Below are 16,732 nucleotides of genomic sequence, written 5' to 3'. Positions count from 1 at the left end.
ACTTCCCTGCCTCTATGGCAGAATTTTTCTTTTTTTTTTTTAATTTTTTTATTTAAGCACAATGGTTACAAACATGTTTGTAATTGGGTTTCAGCCATAAAACGCACACCCCTCTTCACCAGTGCAACTTTCCCCCACCGTTGTCTTTTCTTTTTCATGTTCTTTCTCTTTTTTTTCCTTTTAGACACTATTACTTAAGTTATAAAAGTCTGAGAAACTGCACAACTAACCAGGAAACAAGTGGCACCTTAGGGAGGCCACCCAGTTTTATTACACAGACTAACCACAGATAGATCAAGTCATAAATGAAGTTCACAAAAGCGATAAGATAGCTTAAATACAGAAGACATTGATTCTATAGGGACATTTTTCTTTATTAAATTGGATTTCTTTTCATTCTGGAGGCACACCGCAGCAGTGCTCAGTGGTCACTCCTAGTCCTGCACTTAGGAATCACTCTTAATGGGCCTAGGGGACCATATAGAGTACATGGATTGAACCCTGGTTTAAAGGTGTGCAAGGCAAGTGCCCTATCTATTGTGCAATCACTCTGGCCCCTGGCAACAATTTTTTATCTAATGCACACAATGGTTGCTTACCTATGTAATGGTTGGCACCATCAGTGATTGATTCATTTTAAGTTCCATATGGGCATTTACTACTTGTTCCTGTTACCCTGGTCCATTTCTGCTCAAACAACTAGATTGATCTTGCTCTTCTGTTCTGTTTTGGTCATAAGTTTATTCCTTTCTGCTGAAGTCCTAACATGGCTTTGCCTCTAGTTTCTAGATTAATCATTTTTATAGGTGCCACACCCAGTATTGTTTGGAGTGCCAGGACTCTCTGGTGATCATGAATGTGTTGGGGTTTAGGTAAATATGTAGTGTTGGGAATTGATTTCAGGATCTTGCACATATCAGGTAGTTGATGTGCTTGAGCCATGTAGTTGTGCACATTAACTGTGCAGTTGATGTGATGAACTAACTCCCTGGCTCCAAGATTAAACATATTTTTGTATAAGTATCAATAAGCACTAGCTACTTTCAATCACATGAGACTTCCAAACACAATCCATTCTTTACCAGTGTTACAGTCATGAAGTACTAAAACAAAAAAGCCAAAACTCTGTAGGTAGATAAGAATTTCTGAGTAGTTGGTTTACTTCATGAGGTTTAATTACTGTGGCAGGTTATAGCAAATAGCACTATGGGATGGCCAGAAAAATACAAAGACCTGAGTTATAGAAGATGGATGAATTGCCAGACTGTCTCTGGCTGCGAATGTTAGCTTTAAAAAGCTTTAGGCATTGAAGGCCTCTGTAATAAACTTACAGAAAGAATAAATTTAAAGAATGAAAGCAAAGTAAAAACAAATATAAAAAAAAGATGTTGAGATCTGCCTAAGCAAGTAGGAGTGAATTCTAGTTAACTAAAATTCTAGTTAACTAGATTTCAAGTGAAATTTCAACTGGAATGAGTTTCAAGATTCAAAGCTATCGAAGAAAATTTGCAATTGTGTTCATCAAATAATTCAAAAGAGCTGCTTATAAAATCTTCTTTTGTGTTTTCCACACATATTTGGCTTACATATACAGATATTTAGATACATATGTATAAAAGGGAATATATGTATACCAAGGCATCTTATAAATATCAATTAAAAAGATACATTATTTACCCCTGGTTGAGTTATTATGAGCTGCTAAAAATATTTTATTTAAAAACTAAGTGATCATTTAAAAGATAATTTTTCATTGGTATATTTTAGGTGAAAATATACCAACCAAAATTCTGAATGTTGAAGCCAAAGAGTTAGTACAGTGGGCTGTACAGAGATTATACACTTGCCTTGAATGCGACTGATGATGTAGGTTCAATCCCAGCATCATATATGGTCAACTGAGCATCACTCAAATCCCTGAACACTGCCTAGATGTGTTCCAAAACAAATAAAGACCCTTGTGACTGAAGAAATGCAAGGTATCAAAGTGGAGATACTTAGATTAGCCTGGTATAAAATTATAAAATTGAGGATAGGATAGTGTGGGGAGAGAAGCTGGGAAATAAGATTTCTGCAAGTTGGTCTTGAATATAAAAAAAGTCTGTTTAGAGACTGTGTTCCCTGCTGTTATGAATGCAGGATGAACTAAGGAGAAAGTCATTCAGTTCAAACAATCTGTCTAGGATAATAGTGCCATAAGCATTGCAACTGCTATCTTTATATACTTCCTGATTTAATGATGTCATGAGCATTGTAACCACTCTCTTTGCATACCATCAAAGTGAATGATGCCATATACCTTTTGACTGTTGTCTTCACATACCATCTTGTTGCTATAAGGCCTAAACTGTATTACCCACAGTCTGTTTCCTGCCTAAAGTTTGCCCTTAAAAGCCTTGTCCCTACCTTCAATAAAGTCTATTGCTCTGACAATAATTCCTTGCGAGTGATCTGTGGCTTACAGTCTTTCCTCTTTTTCCTGAGCTCAGCCTCAGAGGCTGTGGGCTGAAAGAGGCCCTTACCCACCTGTACATCTGTCTCATCAGGGGCCCCTCCCCACCAAAGCCGACATGATAGGAAAGGGAAGAAGCTTAAGAAGGAGGGTAAGAAGAGGCAAATGAAGGTAACAAGGGCAAGAATAAGGGCCTCAAACATATTGACAACATATAACTGTGGTAAATTGATCAACCAAACTTTTAAATGTGCCTGTCATGGAGTAGGATAGGCAACAGAAGGGAAACTGGGAACTTTGGTGGAGGGAAGTGGATATTGGTGAATGACTTTGTCAGTCAAGATGCTACAATAGATAATCTATTTTTTAGGTGATAGCTTATTTTTAATACCTTTGCAATAGATAATTTAAATTAAAAGTTGTCACTGCCTAAACATTTTTCATAATAATGACTGATTGAATATAAGACATACTTGGAAATATACAAGGAGAATAAAAAAGTAGGTAGAATATTATAATATCACACAAGTGAGCAATCATGCAATCGGTGATACTCATGTGTTCTGTAGAAATACACTTTTCCTTCTTTGGTGGAAACAGCAGGATGATCTTCTGAGAGGTGTGTGAGAGTGAGATAATGGAATATATATTGATTGTAGAGAGAAAAGCTTGATCAAAATGTGGCGTGAAATCTCTGGACAATATAATTTTGAAGACAACTCCCCAACCTATTTGGTTTAAAAAAATCTAGATTTAACCTCAGGAAGCTCACCACAAAGAGTGATGAGTTTAGTTAGAGAAATAACTACATTTTGAACTGTCCTAAAAATGAGAATGTATGAGGGAAATGGAAAGCCTGTCTAGAGTACAGGCGGGGGTCGGGTGGGGAGGAGGGAGATTTGGGACATTGGTGATGGGAATGTTGCACTGGTGATGGGTGGTGTTCTTTACATGACTGAAACCCAAACACAATCATGTATGTAATCAAGGTGTTTAAATAAAATATATTTAAAAAAAGCTAGATTTAGTTTTATTTTCAAAATTTCAAAGAAATGACCATTCCCAGGAAATATCAACTTTCCAATTTCTGGGGTCTTCTCAGTCACAGTGCTGTGGTTTTATATTGACTCAATCATGGGGACAAGAGCACTGAATCAGAACCTGGGTGAGCTGTTATGAAGTCTTCTTGTTCTCAAATAATTTTACTGATGAATAATTTTCTTGCTTCTAGATGCAGAACCTAAATATTTGATTGTTGTGAGACCTGTTCCTCCCCCGAGTCAGAAGAAGTCATGCTCAGGTATTTTTCAGTATTTTTATTTTTTTAAATTACATTATCTGATAGGCTATTTGAACCATTTTTATTGTTAAGATCAAGTGGTCTAGGAATTTTCCAATCAGAAACTTTCAGCATTTAGACCAATTAGAGGTGTGATAAAGTCACACTAGGCTGTGTTCAGAATTTACTCCTTCCTGGCTTTGGGCTCAGGGACAAAATAGGGTTGAATACCTATCAGGGATAAAACCACAGATAACTGAAAAGCTAGCATCCTACTGTCTCCAGCTTCTAGAGCAATTCTGGAGCCTCTCTGTGCCTTCATTCTGCATAAGACTGCTTATTAAAAAAGTTCTTGCATATGTGGCGCATAGACCAGAATCTAGTCTATAGAAAATGTAATCATGGTGCTTAAATGAAGATATATATATATTTTAAAAATTGCTCTTTTAAAGTTTTCCTGTTAGCCTGTCTCTTTTACAGGGTGTGAACTTTTAAATGTCAATGGCCAAGTTTCATGTCCAACTTTGCTGAAAGGCACTGTGTATATTTCAGAAGCATGACTTATTTTTTTTAATGTGTGTTAAATAGATTAGAACTTAGACATTACTAATTCCCCATCTCTCCCTTTTAAACCTCTTGCATTTTGTTAAACATAGAGCAAGGACTCCTTTCAAAATGTAGCACTCCCCAGGGCAGGCAAGACTTGGAATAGGAATATAAACACCATATGATCAAATAAGTAGGAATATTTCTACATGACTAAAGGATGCTTGAAATAGTACTTTATTCAAATTTTACTGCTAAAACTTCTCCTTAGGACAAATAAGCAATTCACTGATTATTATGTAAGAATCAGTAAAGCTGAGTGTTTTTTATTGTGTGATTGATATCAACCCTCCCTAACACTGTAGGGCTGTTAGCAAAGTTCTGCTCTTGTTTTAATTTCCTAATGTAAATTATTAAAAATATTTCATAGTGTTTATGAAATATTTATGAAATACATATATAGGATTTTACACATAAAAGACTTTTTGTTGTGATTTTCTAAGGGATGAAATAGAAGAGAGGTGTTTTCAAAGATGCAGATCTTCACATATAATGAAGAAACCTTTTGTGTGTGTGTGTATATATATATATATATATATATATATATATATATATATATTTCTTCAAATATGTCAACCAAACCAGTACAAATGTATCTCTGTGACTTTTTATGTATCTTCAGCCATAATGCCATTTATGTATCAATACTATTGAACGCTATAATGTATTTCCAAAAATAAATATACAAATTTCCTTTTCCTTCTGTGAGTTTCTTTCTATTTTGTTTTTAAGAGAAGTAATAAATTGTCAAGAATTCATAAAACCTCCAGCCTCTTTCCTAGATTCTTACATGACCTCAGAGCATGAATAAAAACTTAATCACTCTTACAGCTTGTTAATGAAATAAAATAACTATTTCATACCTATATTTCAAAATAACAAATGATTAATTCAAGAAACATAGATATGCCTCTATGAAACTTTTGCTGTATATTCATTGACTGTTTTAATACATATACACAAAATATATAAGGAATGTCAATAATTGAGAGAATAATAGTAGTACTTTGTAACTTTATTTTATTTGGAGGCTTCTATTATAAACACCATAATTTTTTTTTCGTTTTGTGATGATTAACTGAGGAAATTGTTTCATCTTGCTCAGGATATAATAGCCCATCTCCCCTCTCAATGTCTATATTTTTTATTTTTGTATTATGCATATGTACATATACACAAATATGTACTCATATATAAAACTCAGGTATATTAAATAGACAAATACTCATCATGACTTTTTTGAACAATTTGTCACTCAAAGGCAAAGACATTCATAACATAATCAAAGATATCTTGCATATACAAACCATAGAAAGAGCTATAATATGAAAGATAAATTAACTTGAGTATTTATTATCATATTGTAATGATAAATGACAAAGAATAATCTGATAATAAACATATTGTCCCAGACACAATTGTTGTAAAATCAATTAAAGGGCTCAGAAGGAAAATTCAAATAGTAGGGAACATGCGTGGCCTGAGCAAGGTTTCTACTTTCATTCTCAGACCTGCCTGGCCCCTAGAGTATTGTCATGTTTTGTTATTTCTCTGTAGATCTTACTGGATTTTTATTTATTTAACTAACCAGTATTGTTTTCCATGATTGAAAGTTTTTCTCCTATTGTATTCTTCATTTCTACACTTTCCAACATTTTTGAAAATGCAAATTGCTACTCCTATTTAATTGGTAATTTCCAAAAATTCTCTCTAATTTTCTATTTAGGTATTAATTATGAAATGATTTTGGCAATTGTATTACTAAGAATATTAAATTTCTGGTTAGGCTAATTCTCTCTCTGGCTCTCTTATTTCTCTCTTATTCTCTCTCTCAAACACACAAACACACACATATACACACATATTACCTAGAACCTAGATATTAAGAGATATCAAGAGAGATAGTACAACGGTATTTGCCTTGCAAGGAGCCGATCCAGGACCTAAGGTGGTTGGTTCGAATCCTGGTGTCCCATATGGTCCCCTGTGCCTACCAGGAGCTATTTCTGAGTAGATAGCCAGAAGTAACCCCTGAGCACCGATGGGTGTGAACCAAAAAAAAAAAAAGATTTATTTTCTCTACTTGGGTTATATTTCATATCAATTTGAAGCCCTATGGAAAATAATTATAATTTTAATTAGTTTTGTGAAAGGAATGGAATGAATATATATAGATGTACCCTCATTATGTGTTTGTGTTTATGGTGCATGTTTTTACTGTTAATAGCCAATACTTTCATATTTCTGGCTGACCCACAAGAAAATAATAACTGGATAACTAGATATAATTTATATGCCTACCTATATATGTCAAGCAGGCATAAATCTCAAAAGATTATTTCTTATATTTTACATTTAAATTCATGGGGAAAGCATTGTTGATATTTGCGCACTTTAAGAAAAACTATGTTTTTATGTAATTCACTGCTATATATTTTATACAAATAATCAAAAACTATTGAATGTTACCAAAGTTAACCTGTATGTTGTTGCCTCTACAGGTAAATCACGCACTCGCAAACCTCTCCAGCTGGTTGTTGGTACTCTGACTCCAAGCTCAGTGTTCTTGTCCTGGGGTTTCCTCATTAACCCACACCATGACTGGACATTGCCAAGTCACTGTTCCAGTGACAGGTAATTCACCCCATAATACATGATCTTACTTTTTCATTGGTGCTTTTTTAGTTTTCTAAACTATAAAATCTGTGCATGCTTTAAGAATGTTTTAACATTGGTAACAACATTTACAAATCATCATGCTCTGAAAGATATGCAATTGCCTACTTCAAAGTTTTACCATTGAAATCCCTTCCTACCGAAATAGAAAACATGTCCAGATATGTTTTCCATTCAAAGAATAGTCTACAAGAGACCAATAAATAAAAGGGTAGTAAAGCGTATAAAAGGGTAGTAAAATATTCTTAAGTAGAGCAGGAGGCAGTTAGAAACAACTACTAAAAGTTGAGAAGGTTAATTTTTGGTTGGAAAAAGTGATTCTTTGATCTGATGATGGTAGAAATTTCCAGAAGCATAATTCTCAATATGTAACCCCCAAATTTGGTAGTGCCAGCATTGGCATCACTTAGGATACTCCTCAGAACTGAAGTTTCCAGTTCCCCTCCAGACCTAATTGAATAAACTCTGAGGTAGGTACCAATAGTCTGTGTTTTCAAGACATTTAAATGATTATGGGTGAATCATAGGCTTAGAAAACTGGAGAAATATAATACAGGAGAGATTGAAACAGAGTTGGAATGAAGCTGTTATCTCTGGCAAAACAAAATAAGAAAAATCTAAATATATTTTAAAATTATTGCCACTCATCCATTCAGAACAAGGATTTGGCACTAATTATATACTAAGCCACACTGTGCTAAATGTCAATTCATTGTTTTTAATTGGCCACAAAGTGATATTTCCTTTGATATTCATTCATCATTAATATTTATTATACTAGCTTAAAAATTAAAAGCATTGCCCTGGGAAATTTTAAGTCAAACTTCAAACAAAATTCAACCAGAGCATTAATTTTTATTTTAAAGGGTTTTTGTTTGAGGACTACACCCAGTGTAGTGTTGGAGGTCTTAAAACCTTAAACTTGGGGACCGGAGAGATAGCATTTGCTTTGCACACACAGACCCAGGACGGACCTGGTTCGATTCCCAGCATCCCTTAGGGTTTCCCAAGCAATTTCTGAACACAGAGCCAGAAGCTCAGAGCCTGAGCACTGCCGGGTGTGGCCCCCAAAACAAACCAAACCGAACAAACAACAACAACAACAACAACAACAACAACAAAACCCTTAAACTTGAAGTCCATTTTCTCAGATATAAATGTAGCTATCTTTATATTTTCAAGATTAACTCTTGCCTGTATAATTGTTTTTCAACCTTAAACTTGGAATCCATGTTTAACTTTTGGTGCTCAAATGGGTCTCCTGAAGACAAAAGGCTTGATTTTAGATTCTGCTTTTTGATCATCTGACACTCTATCACCTGTGATTGATTTCAGGGCATTGGTGTTCAGTAAAAATATTCTATAAAAGAATTTGTATCTTTTTAATTTCTATTTGGGTCATTTTTGCCATTTGTCTCTCTTCTGTTTTGTAATTTTTATTCTCTCTCACTTTACTTTGATATCTGTTCTTTGTGGAGTGATTAGATTCCATTTGTCTTCTTTTGTTTTTTTTCTAAGAGTTTGGATCTTACAATGAGTTTTCCCATCTAGGATTCCAAGCTTAGAATCATCTATCTATCTATCTATCTATCTATCTATCTATCTATCTATCTATCTATCTATCTATCTATCTATCTATCTATCTATCTATCTATCTATCTATCTATCTATCTATCTATCTATGTTTTGAGGGGGTTACACCTGTGGCACACAAGACTTACTCATGACTGCCCTCAAAATCACTTCTGACAGGCTCAGCGGACCATATGGGATGCCCCAGTAGACCAGGTGCAAGGCAAACGCCCTACTGATGTGCTATCACTCCTAGAATCCGTTTTAAATTAAAAGCAAATAAAGCTTTAGTGAATTCCAAGAATATTCATTGTTACTCACTTTTCCCACATTTTCATTTTGCTTTGTTCATGTCTTGCTACTTCCGGGTATACTTTCTTTTACCTTTACAAAAGTCCTCTTGCATTTCTTTCAGGGCCCATATATTAGTTTTCTTATATATTGTCTGTAAAATCCAAAATCCTCCTTAAAATATGGAATGATAATCTATCTGTGAAGAGTGGATTGGTTGGAGGTTTTATTCATTCAGCATTTTATATATTTTATGCCATTCCTTTCTCATCTGCAGGCCAGAGTCTATCTTGAGAAATCTGTTGATACTATTATATGGGATATTCTTATATGCGGATTCTTGCTACCTATAGGATTCTCCCTTTATTTTTTATTTTTACCATTTTAATTAAATCTATGCTATATATTAATATGTATTTGGATATATTTTCTTTAGAACGCTGAAAACTCTGTACCTAGGTGTCAATCTCCTACCTCAATTTGGGTAAAGTCTTTGCTGGTATTTCTTCACATAAGAATTTTCCTCCTTTCTCTTCTTCTCAACTCTTATAATATTAATATTGGTCATCTTGGTATTTAAAAGATTATCTTTTTCTTTCAGTTAGAAAGATACCTAGAGGGGCCAGAGAAATAGCAATGTGATAGGGCGTTTGCCTTGCATACAGAAGAATGGTGGTTCGAATCCTGGCATCCCATAAGGTCCCCTGAGCCTGCCAGGAGCATCGAACCAGGAGTAACCCCTGAGCACCGCCGGGTGTGACCCAAAACCCAATAAAATAAAATAAAATAAAAAAATAAAAGATACCTAGAAGTCTCCTGCCTCAGTTTGAGTAAGATCTTTGCTAGTATTTTTTCACATAAGAATTTTTCCCCTTTCTCTTCTTATTCTCAACTCTTATAATATGAATATTGGTCATCTTGGTATTTAAAAGATGTATTTTTTGCTTTCAGCTATAAAGATACCTAAAAGTACAAGTAGAATTTGTGGATCTCATGGAAAATATACATCTATCCCTGGTTTTCAGCCTAACTTTCATTTATATCCTCACAGTGTATAAATATTCTGGTTGCTATCCTCTTTAACATTTCATGTTGTTAACTTATTCATTTGAACTATTTGAGGGTATTTTTAAAATCACATTACAAATTTAATATAAATTTCCCTTACATTAAAGAAACTAACACTTTATAATGTACTTATAGCCAAATATCTATGTTTGAGGTATTTAGTTTATAAGTTGAAATTAAAAATATTGAAAATGCTTTAAAATTCTCAAGAGGACTTTTCATATGACTTTGATTATGAAATATAGAGTAGAGAGGAAAAAACCATATGTCCTTCACATGTCTATAGTCTAAAGGAAGAAATTCTTGGGAAAAAGCATTTGAATGATACTGCCCAAACCCGAAGTTTTGAAAAAACAATTCTGAAATGTCTCAAAGAATCTTAATATTCTACTTTATTCACCATTAATCCAATAAGTTATTTTTTTTGGAAAGAAGAGTTCTTGAAAAACATCGGTTTATTTTTGGTGATAATTTCAGTTGTTAGTGGATCTGTGTGGAGTATCAAATGCTGAGCAAATAAACATAGGATTTGCTTTCTTTTGTCTTTCCAAATTTTAATCTCTTAATTAAGGAAAAGAGAATGCATAAAAGAAAGAAGGAAACATCATATTTAAAGCAAAATTGAGTTGTTTTTAAGTTAAACTCAAGTTTCCTGATAAATCTATAAAGTCCTATAGGTTGCAAATTCAATTTTCTTTCTTACCTCAATTTCTTCAATTTCATTTTCTATTTCAATTTCAATTTTATTCCTTCAATTTCACTTAGATCTACTGACTCCAAAATAAAATAATTTATATGATGCCCAATTCTAATAAATATTATGTGTTAAATTTATAAGGGAATAACAAATATATAGAAGATAAGAAGCCCACCCAGGACCTAAGGTGGTTGGTTCGAATCCCGGTGTCCCATATGGTCCCCTGTGCCTGCCAGGAGCTATTTCCAAGCAGACAGCCAGGAACACCCTGAACACCGCTGGGTGTGACCCAAAAACCAAAAACCAAAAAAAAAAAAAAAAAGAATAATTAAAATAGGAGCCAGAGCGGTCATGCAAGGGGTAAGGCATCTGCCTTGCCTGAGCTAGCCTAGAACAGACTGTGGTTTGATCCCCTAGCGTCCCATATGGTTCCCCCAAGCCAGGAGTGATTTCTGAGCGCATAGCCAGGAGTAATCCCTGAGCATCATCGAGTGTGGCCCCAAAACCAAAAACAGAAAAAGAAAAAAAAATTGAACTAGTGGAGCTGGAATTTTAACCAATGCAATTGACTTAAGACCCAATTTTCTAAGACCTAATTTACCCAGACGATGATGGCCCACTTCTCTCTAGTGAATAAATCATGTTCCTGCTCATCTCATCCGATAGAATCATGTCCATCAACTCACAATGCTCAAAATAAGTTATTTTAATTTGAATAAAATATTGGGTAGACTTATAATAGTATGTCAAAATTATCATAAACTTTCAAATCTGAGTGATTGGGAGAATCCATTTATTCTCTTGACAGTAATAAAGAACTACTAGGACATACCAGACTTTTTGTTCCATAAAACACACCTTTTTCCTCCAAAATATGGGAGAAAATATTTGTGCACCTTATGACGTGAATGCCACCTGGATCTGAAGCCTGAGTTTTTTAAAAAACTGTTTTTTATTTTCTGATGTAAAAAAAAATTATGTACATGTGTTTAACCATCTATGGTTTGGTGAACTGAAAATATATTTTGGCCTTTCAGGTTGGACGGCATCTCGCGTTGCACCATTTGCTTTAGAGTATTTTTTTTTTTTCTTACTTTCCTCCTCTAAAAACTATGTGCATCTTATGGTCAGGTGTGTCTTCTAGAGCAAGAACTAAGTAATTCAAGTAATTCAAAAGGAAGAGTTAACAGTGATTGTAAAGAACATACACTACAAGTGTGAGAGGCTACCTAGTACATTCATTGGCATCACAAAACAAACAAAAAGCCTTCCCAAAATCTAAGAAAACAAAACAAACAGGAAGAGTTTAATAGTGATTAAACAGAAGTATTTCAAGATTTTGTGAATTATGTTCATTCAAGCCTCTTTTTTTCCTAGCTAGTACAGTTAATAAAGAGCTGACATTTAAATCCTTTTGTTGCTTGAGGGGAAAAATAGTAGTTCTTGTTTAAAAGCTCTGGAAATAGTATATACTCAAATAAGCACCCAAATAATTCTGCCAGAACTCTAAATTTGTATAATTGAAAACAGATATGGAGAAATATAGTCTCATGTAATGATGTATTTGTTTTTATTAATAATTAGATTGAGTAGGTTAGAATGAGCAATTAATGTCCTAGCAGATAATTAGTTTTTAAAATTTGCAAAATTATTATAGTTCAAGTCTGCCTTCAAGAATATATTTAGTAAAAATTGCAATGCCAATATCCTTTATTTGCTACAAGATCATTACATGTGTTGTTTTAATCTGGTAAGCCCTAAATTTTGCCACTTCTATAAAGTTTATGACTTTCTAAATAATTTTATGTAAATATAGAGCATGCCCTGCAAATGATCAAGTAGTTTACTGTACATACGTTTCTATATACTTTGACTTAGAACTTTCAATTTTTCAAAAAGTTCTTACGTATTATATGAATATTAAGATGCTGGCAGTACAATTTTTTTGTTTTTGTTTTGCTTTTGTTTAATTTTGGAAATCTGAATAGAATATCTTTTACTTTATCAAAGTTTATTTTTAAATAATTTTCTGAGTCCTACTGGAGAATTGAGAGGCCCAATTTAATTTTTAATTTTTTATTATGAGTGTCTATTCAGTGGAAGAATGTACACATTTGTCTTCAATATATTTGAGGTCAAAAGAAAGCTTTCCAATTTGGCCCAGAAGTAAAGTAAAACATGTTTTCAACCAAAATTTATTTCAACATTAATAGCTTATTTTTTCCTTTCCATGTTTCCAACTTGTTAAAGCATTCAAGCTTGTTCTAATTCTCACTATTTGCAAATGTATTAAATAAAGCTTTATGATTTCTTTAGAAGTCACTTTCTCAAACTTCTTTGCTGTTAGTGTAGAACAAGCTATCAGAAGAGTAGAACAAGAACCCTTTGTGGCTGGTCCAGAACAGAACAGGCTGCTCTCTTTTATCTCCTCAATTTTAAAATTTTTACTTTAAGTTGTTATGATAGTGTTAAAGTTTAGGCTACCAATATATACAATTACTGTACCTCATCACTATCATGAATCTTCTCCCCTCTATTCTAGTTTGAGAAGTCTCCATACTGCCTTCCATTAACAGTGAATTACATTCTCACCAACAGTATTGAAATGATCTTTTCTCACTATACTCCCCTTTAGCATGGATTATTTCGAGTTTATTAGATATATGTCATCTTACTAAAGTGAAATAATATTTTATTGTTTATATCTACATTTTTGTGAGAAATGATGGTCAACACTTTTTTATCTGCTTATATTCATGTATCTTCTTTGGGAAGATGTTTATTTATGTCCATGCTCCACTTTTGTTTTTCTTAAACCCATAGATGAGTGAGACTCTTCTGTGTCTCTCTGTCTCCCTCTGACTTATTTCACTCAGCATAATAGATTCCATATAAATCCACGTATAGAAAAATTTCATGACTTCATCTCTCTGATAGTTGCATAAAGTCAGAAGAATTAAAACACGCAACGAAATATTATGTTTTAATTCTTTCGACTTTTCTACGAACTTGTTGGCCATCCTCATGCTTTTTCTTTAATAGTTAGATTTTCCTATCCTGACTCTTCTGTGCTTACTTGTTATCCTACCTCTCAAATAAGAAAAAGAGGTCTAACCATGGATTGTTCCTCTTTGTATTCTCATTTTCATCTGTGCCATGTCTTTAACTGCTTATATTTATCTGCTTATAGGAAAATGCTTCTCAAACTTCAGTATGCTGTGAATTATTTGGGAAACCTAGATTAAATGTATAGGCCTGGGGAAGAGTATTATATTCTACATTGCTGAAAACTTCCTGGAATAGATTTTGTTAATTTTTTTTTTTTACAGAGAATGGTAAATGATATAAATGTAAATAACTTTTAGGGTTGAACCTCTGATCTTGATACAGTTCCAAAGTTCTTAAAGTATTTATCTTTTATTTCGTTTTTTGGGCCATACCCTGCGATGCTCAGGGGTTACTCCTTGCTTTATCTTAGAAACAGCCCCTGGCAGGCTCGGGGGACCATATGGGATGCCAGGATTCGAACCAACCACCTTAGGTCCTGGATCGGCTGCTTGTAAGGCAAACATCGCTGTCCTATCTCTCTGGCCCCGTATTTTTATTTTCATGAAAAAGAACTAGTAATTATGGTCAGCACTTTAATCTCTAAGTCCCTATTTTCTTTACTACTAAAAGAAATTCTCTTTTCATTAAACCATTTTTCAATAAGATATAGTTTATAACAGTTTTGAAGTTATTGTGATGGAATGTAGCAGTGTTCTGTACCAATTCTTCTGCCAGAGTTTCAAGATCCTTCTACCATTATTCCATGATCCATTCCTTCCTACCACCCCATTAGTCCTTCAGAACCCATTTCTTAATCATATTTTGGCATTAGTTCCCATTAGGATTTGTCCAATCCCTTTAAAATATGCCCTTTTCATTACCTTAGTATCTTAACACCCAAGATTAAAATTACTTATTTTTAACATTAATATTGAACCCACATCTCATATAGGTGTTTAGTCTAATTAGTTCTTCTATTTTTATGTTTGTCATTCTGCTTCTTTCATGATTAATTCTTTTATAGCTAATATCTGGACTATATCATGATACAATTCTTCCTCGTGTTCCTTTTTAAAAGCTTCATTGGGGGTAAGAAATGATGAGAATCATTTTAAATTTTTATTTAAAATATTTATATTGATGGGCTGGAGCGATAGCACAGTGGTAGGGCATTTGCCTTGTACGTGGCTGACCCAGGACGAACCTGGGTTCTACCCCCAGCGTCCCATATGGTCCCCTGAGCCAGGAGCCATTTCTAAGCACACAGCCAGGAGTAACCCCTGAGTGTCACTGGGTATGGCCCAAAAACCAAAAAAGAATTTGTATTGAGTTGCTGTGGTTTATAATGCTATTAATAGTGGTTTCTCATGAGCATAATTTCAATGCCATACCCATCACCAATAAATATACACCTTCTCTCCCAAGGCTCAAGGACTCCTTCCCAGCCTCCCCATCAGCTCGATTTTGTGGTTCAACTAGCCCATTATGTTGCCTTTGGACCATTGTTTCCACCTTACTGTGTATCTTTAAGTTTTGCACATTTGGGAGAAATCATTTCTCAGCATGATATCCTCTAGTTCCATTCATTCTGCTGCAAATTGCATCATGTTTTTCCTTCATAGAATTGCATAATATTTTGTTCTGTGTGTGTATATCTATATCTATATCTATATATATATATATATATATAATTATAACTTTTTAATCCAGTCTTCTGTATTTGGGCATTGGATACTTTCCATATTTTCCATATATTATACTAAGTGTGACAATGAATATAGGCATGTATGTATCCTTTTGAATAAGTGAATAAAATTTTTTGGTAATGAGACCCATTTTAATCTTATCACCTGTTAGGAAATCTTTCTGCCTATAAAACACATTGTAGAATTTCTCCAAGAAGAGACATAAACCATGCTTCTAAAATGAAGTTTAAATAATTACCAATTTTCTTTCCTAGAACCTACATAGAATGTCCTAATTTAATTTTGGGGGGGGGGGTGCCACACCGGTGGATTTCAGGGTTTACTCCTGGCTAGGTGGTCAGAAATCGCTCCTGGCTCAGACCATATGGGATGCCGGGGATCGAACGGAGGTCCATCCTGGGTCAGCTGTGTGCAAGGCAGATGCCCTACTGCTGTGATATCTGGCCCCCAGAATGTCCTAATTTAAATAGGATTTAAGATATAACATGACCATCTTTAAATTCAGGTAGCTGAGTATTGTGCTGTACCCAAGCACCTTTTAGCACTCTGTGTTTTACTCTGCCTTGTGTACAGCTATATTTACTTGTACACTGGAAAATTATTCACTACCACAAATTCATTTTTGAAAATAAGTATATGGTTACCTTGAAGGGATACATCTAGATGTATTCAGAGCTTACTTTTGTTTCTGTGCTCAGAGTTCATGCCTGGTAAGGCTCTGGGTAACATATGTGATGCCAGGGATTGAGTCTGAGTAGTAGTATCCAAGGCAAGTTCCTTTTCTATCTCTCCAGCCCCTTGGGTTTCATTTTTTCCATCTCATAGAACCTACTTTCATGTTTTACTATAGCAGACCCAACAAAGATGTGAGTAAACAAGTGTTATGTCAAAACAAGCTTTTAGAAAATGACGTTACAATTAATCTAGCCCGAAAAGCAACAGAAACAAAGATAAACAAAGGGAATTGGTGGCAGTAATGTTGCACTGGTGAAGGGGGGTGTTCTTTTATGACTGAAACCCAACTACAATCATGTTTGTAATCATGGTGCTTAAATAAATATATTTTTAACATTTTTGGGGGGTCTTGGATCACACTCATCAGCACTCAGGCATTATTCTTGGCTCTGCATTCAGAAATCATTCCTGGCAGACTTGGGGGACAATATGGGATGCCAGTATTCAAACCACCACCTGTCCTGAATAGGCTGTGTGCAAGGCAAATGCCCTACCACTGTGCTATCTCTCCAGCCCCTAAATAAAGATATTATACAAAATATTTTTTAAAAGTTTCAGCAGAACAAAAGAAACAAGGGCTAAAAATAAAAGGCTACCCTACT

The 16,732-nt window shown here is 34.3% G+C and overlaps 1 protein-coding gene across 1 annotated transcript in view; it reads left to right on the top strand.

Moving 5' to 3' along the window:
- Positions 1–16,732, top strand: part of ABI3BP (ABI family member 3 binding protein) — a 231,699-nt gene that overhangs the window by 90,190 nt on the left and 124,777 nt on the right. Inside the window, 2 exon segments of the mRNA XM_049785676.1 lie at positions 3,684–3,752; positions 6,839–6,971. Of these exon segments, the coding sequence (XP_049641633.1) occupies positions 3,684–3,752; positions 6,839–6,971 (202 nt within the window).

This window comes from Suncus etruscus, chromosome 13 (assembly GCF_024139225.1).
Source record: "Suncus etruscus isolate mSunEtr1 chromosome 13, mSunEtr1.pri.cur, whole genome shotgun sequence".
Lineage (NCBI taxonomy): Eukaryota > Metazoa > Chordata > Mammalia > Eulipotyphla > Soricidae > Suncus > Suncus etruscus.
The sequence above is the reverse complement of the archived record's forward strand: the minus strand, read 5'-3'. Positions and strand labels throughout refer to the sequence as shown.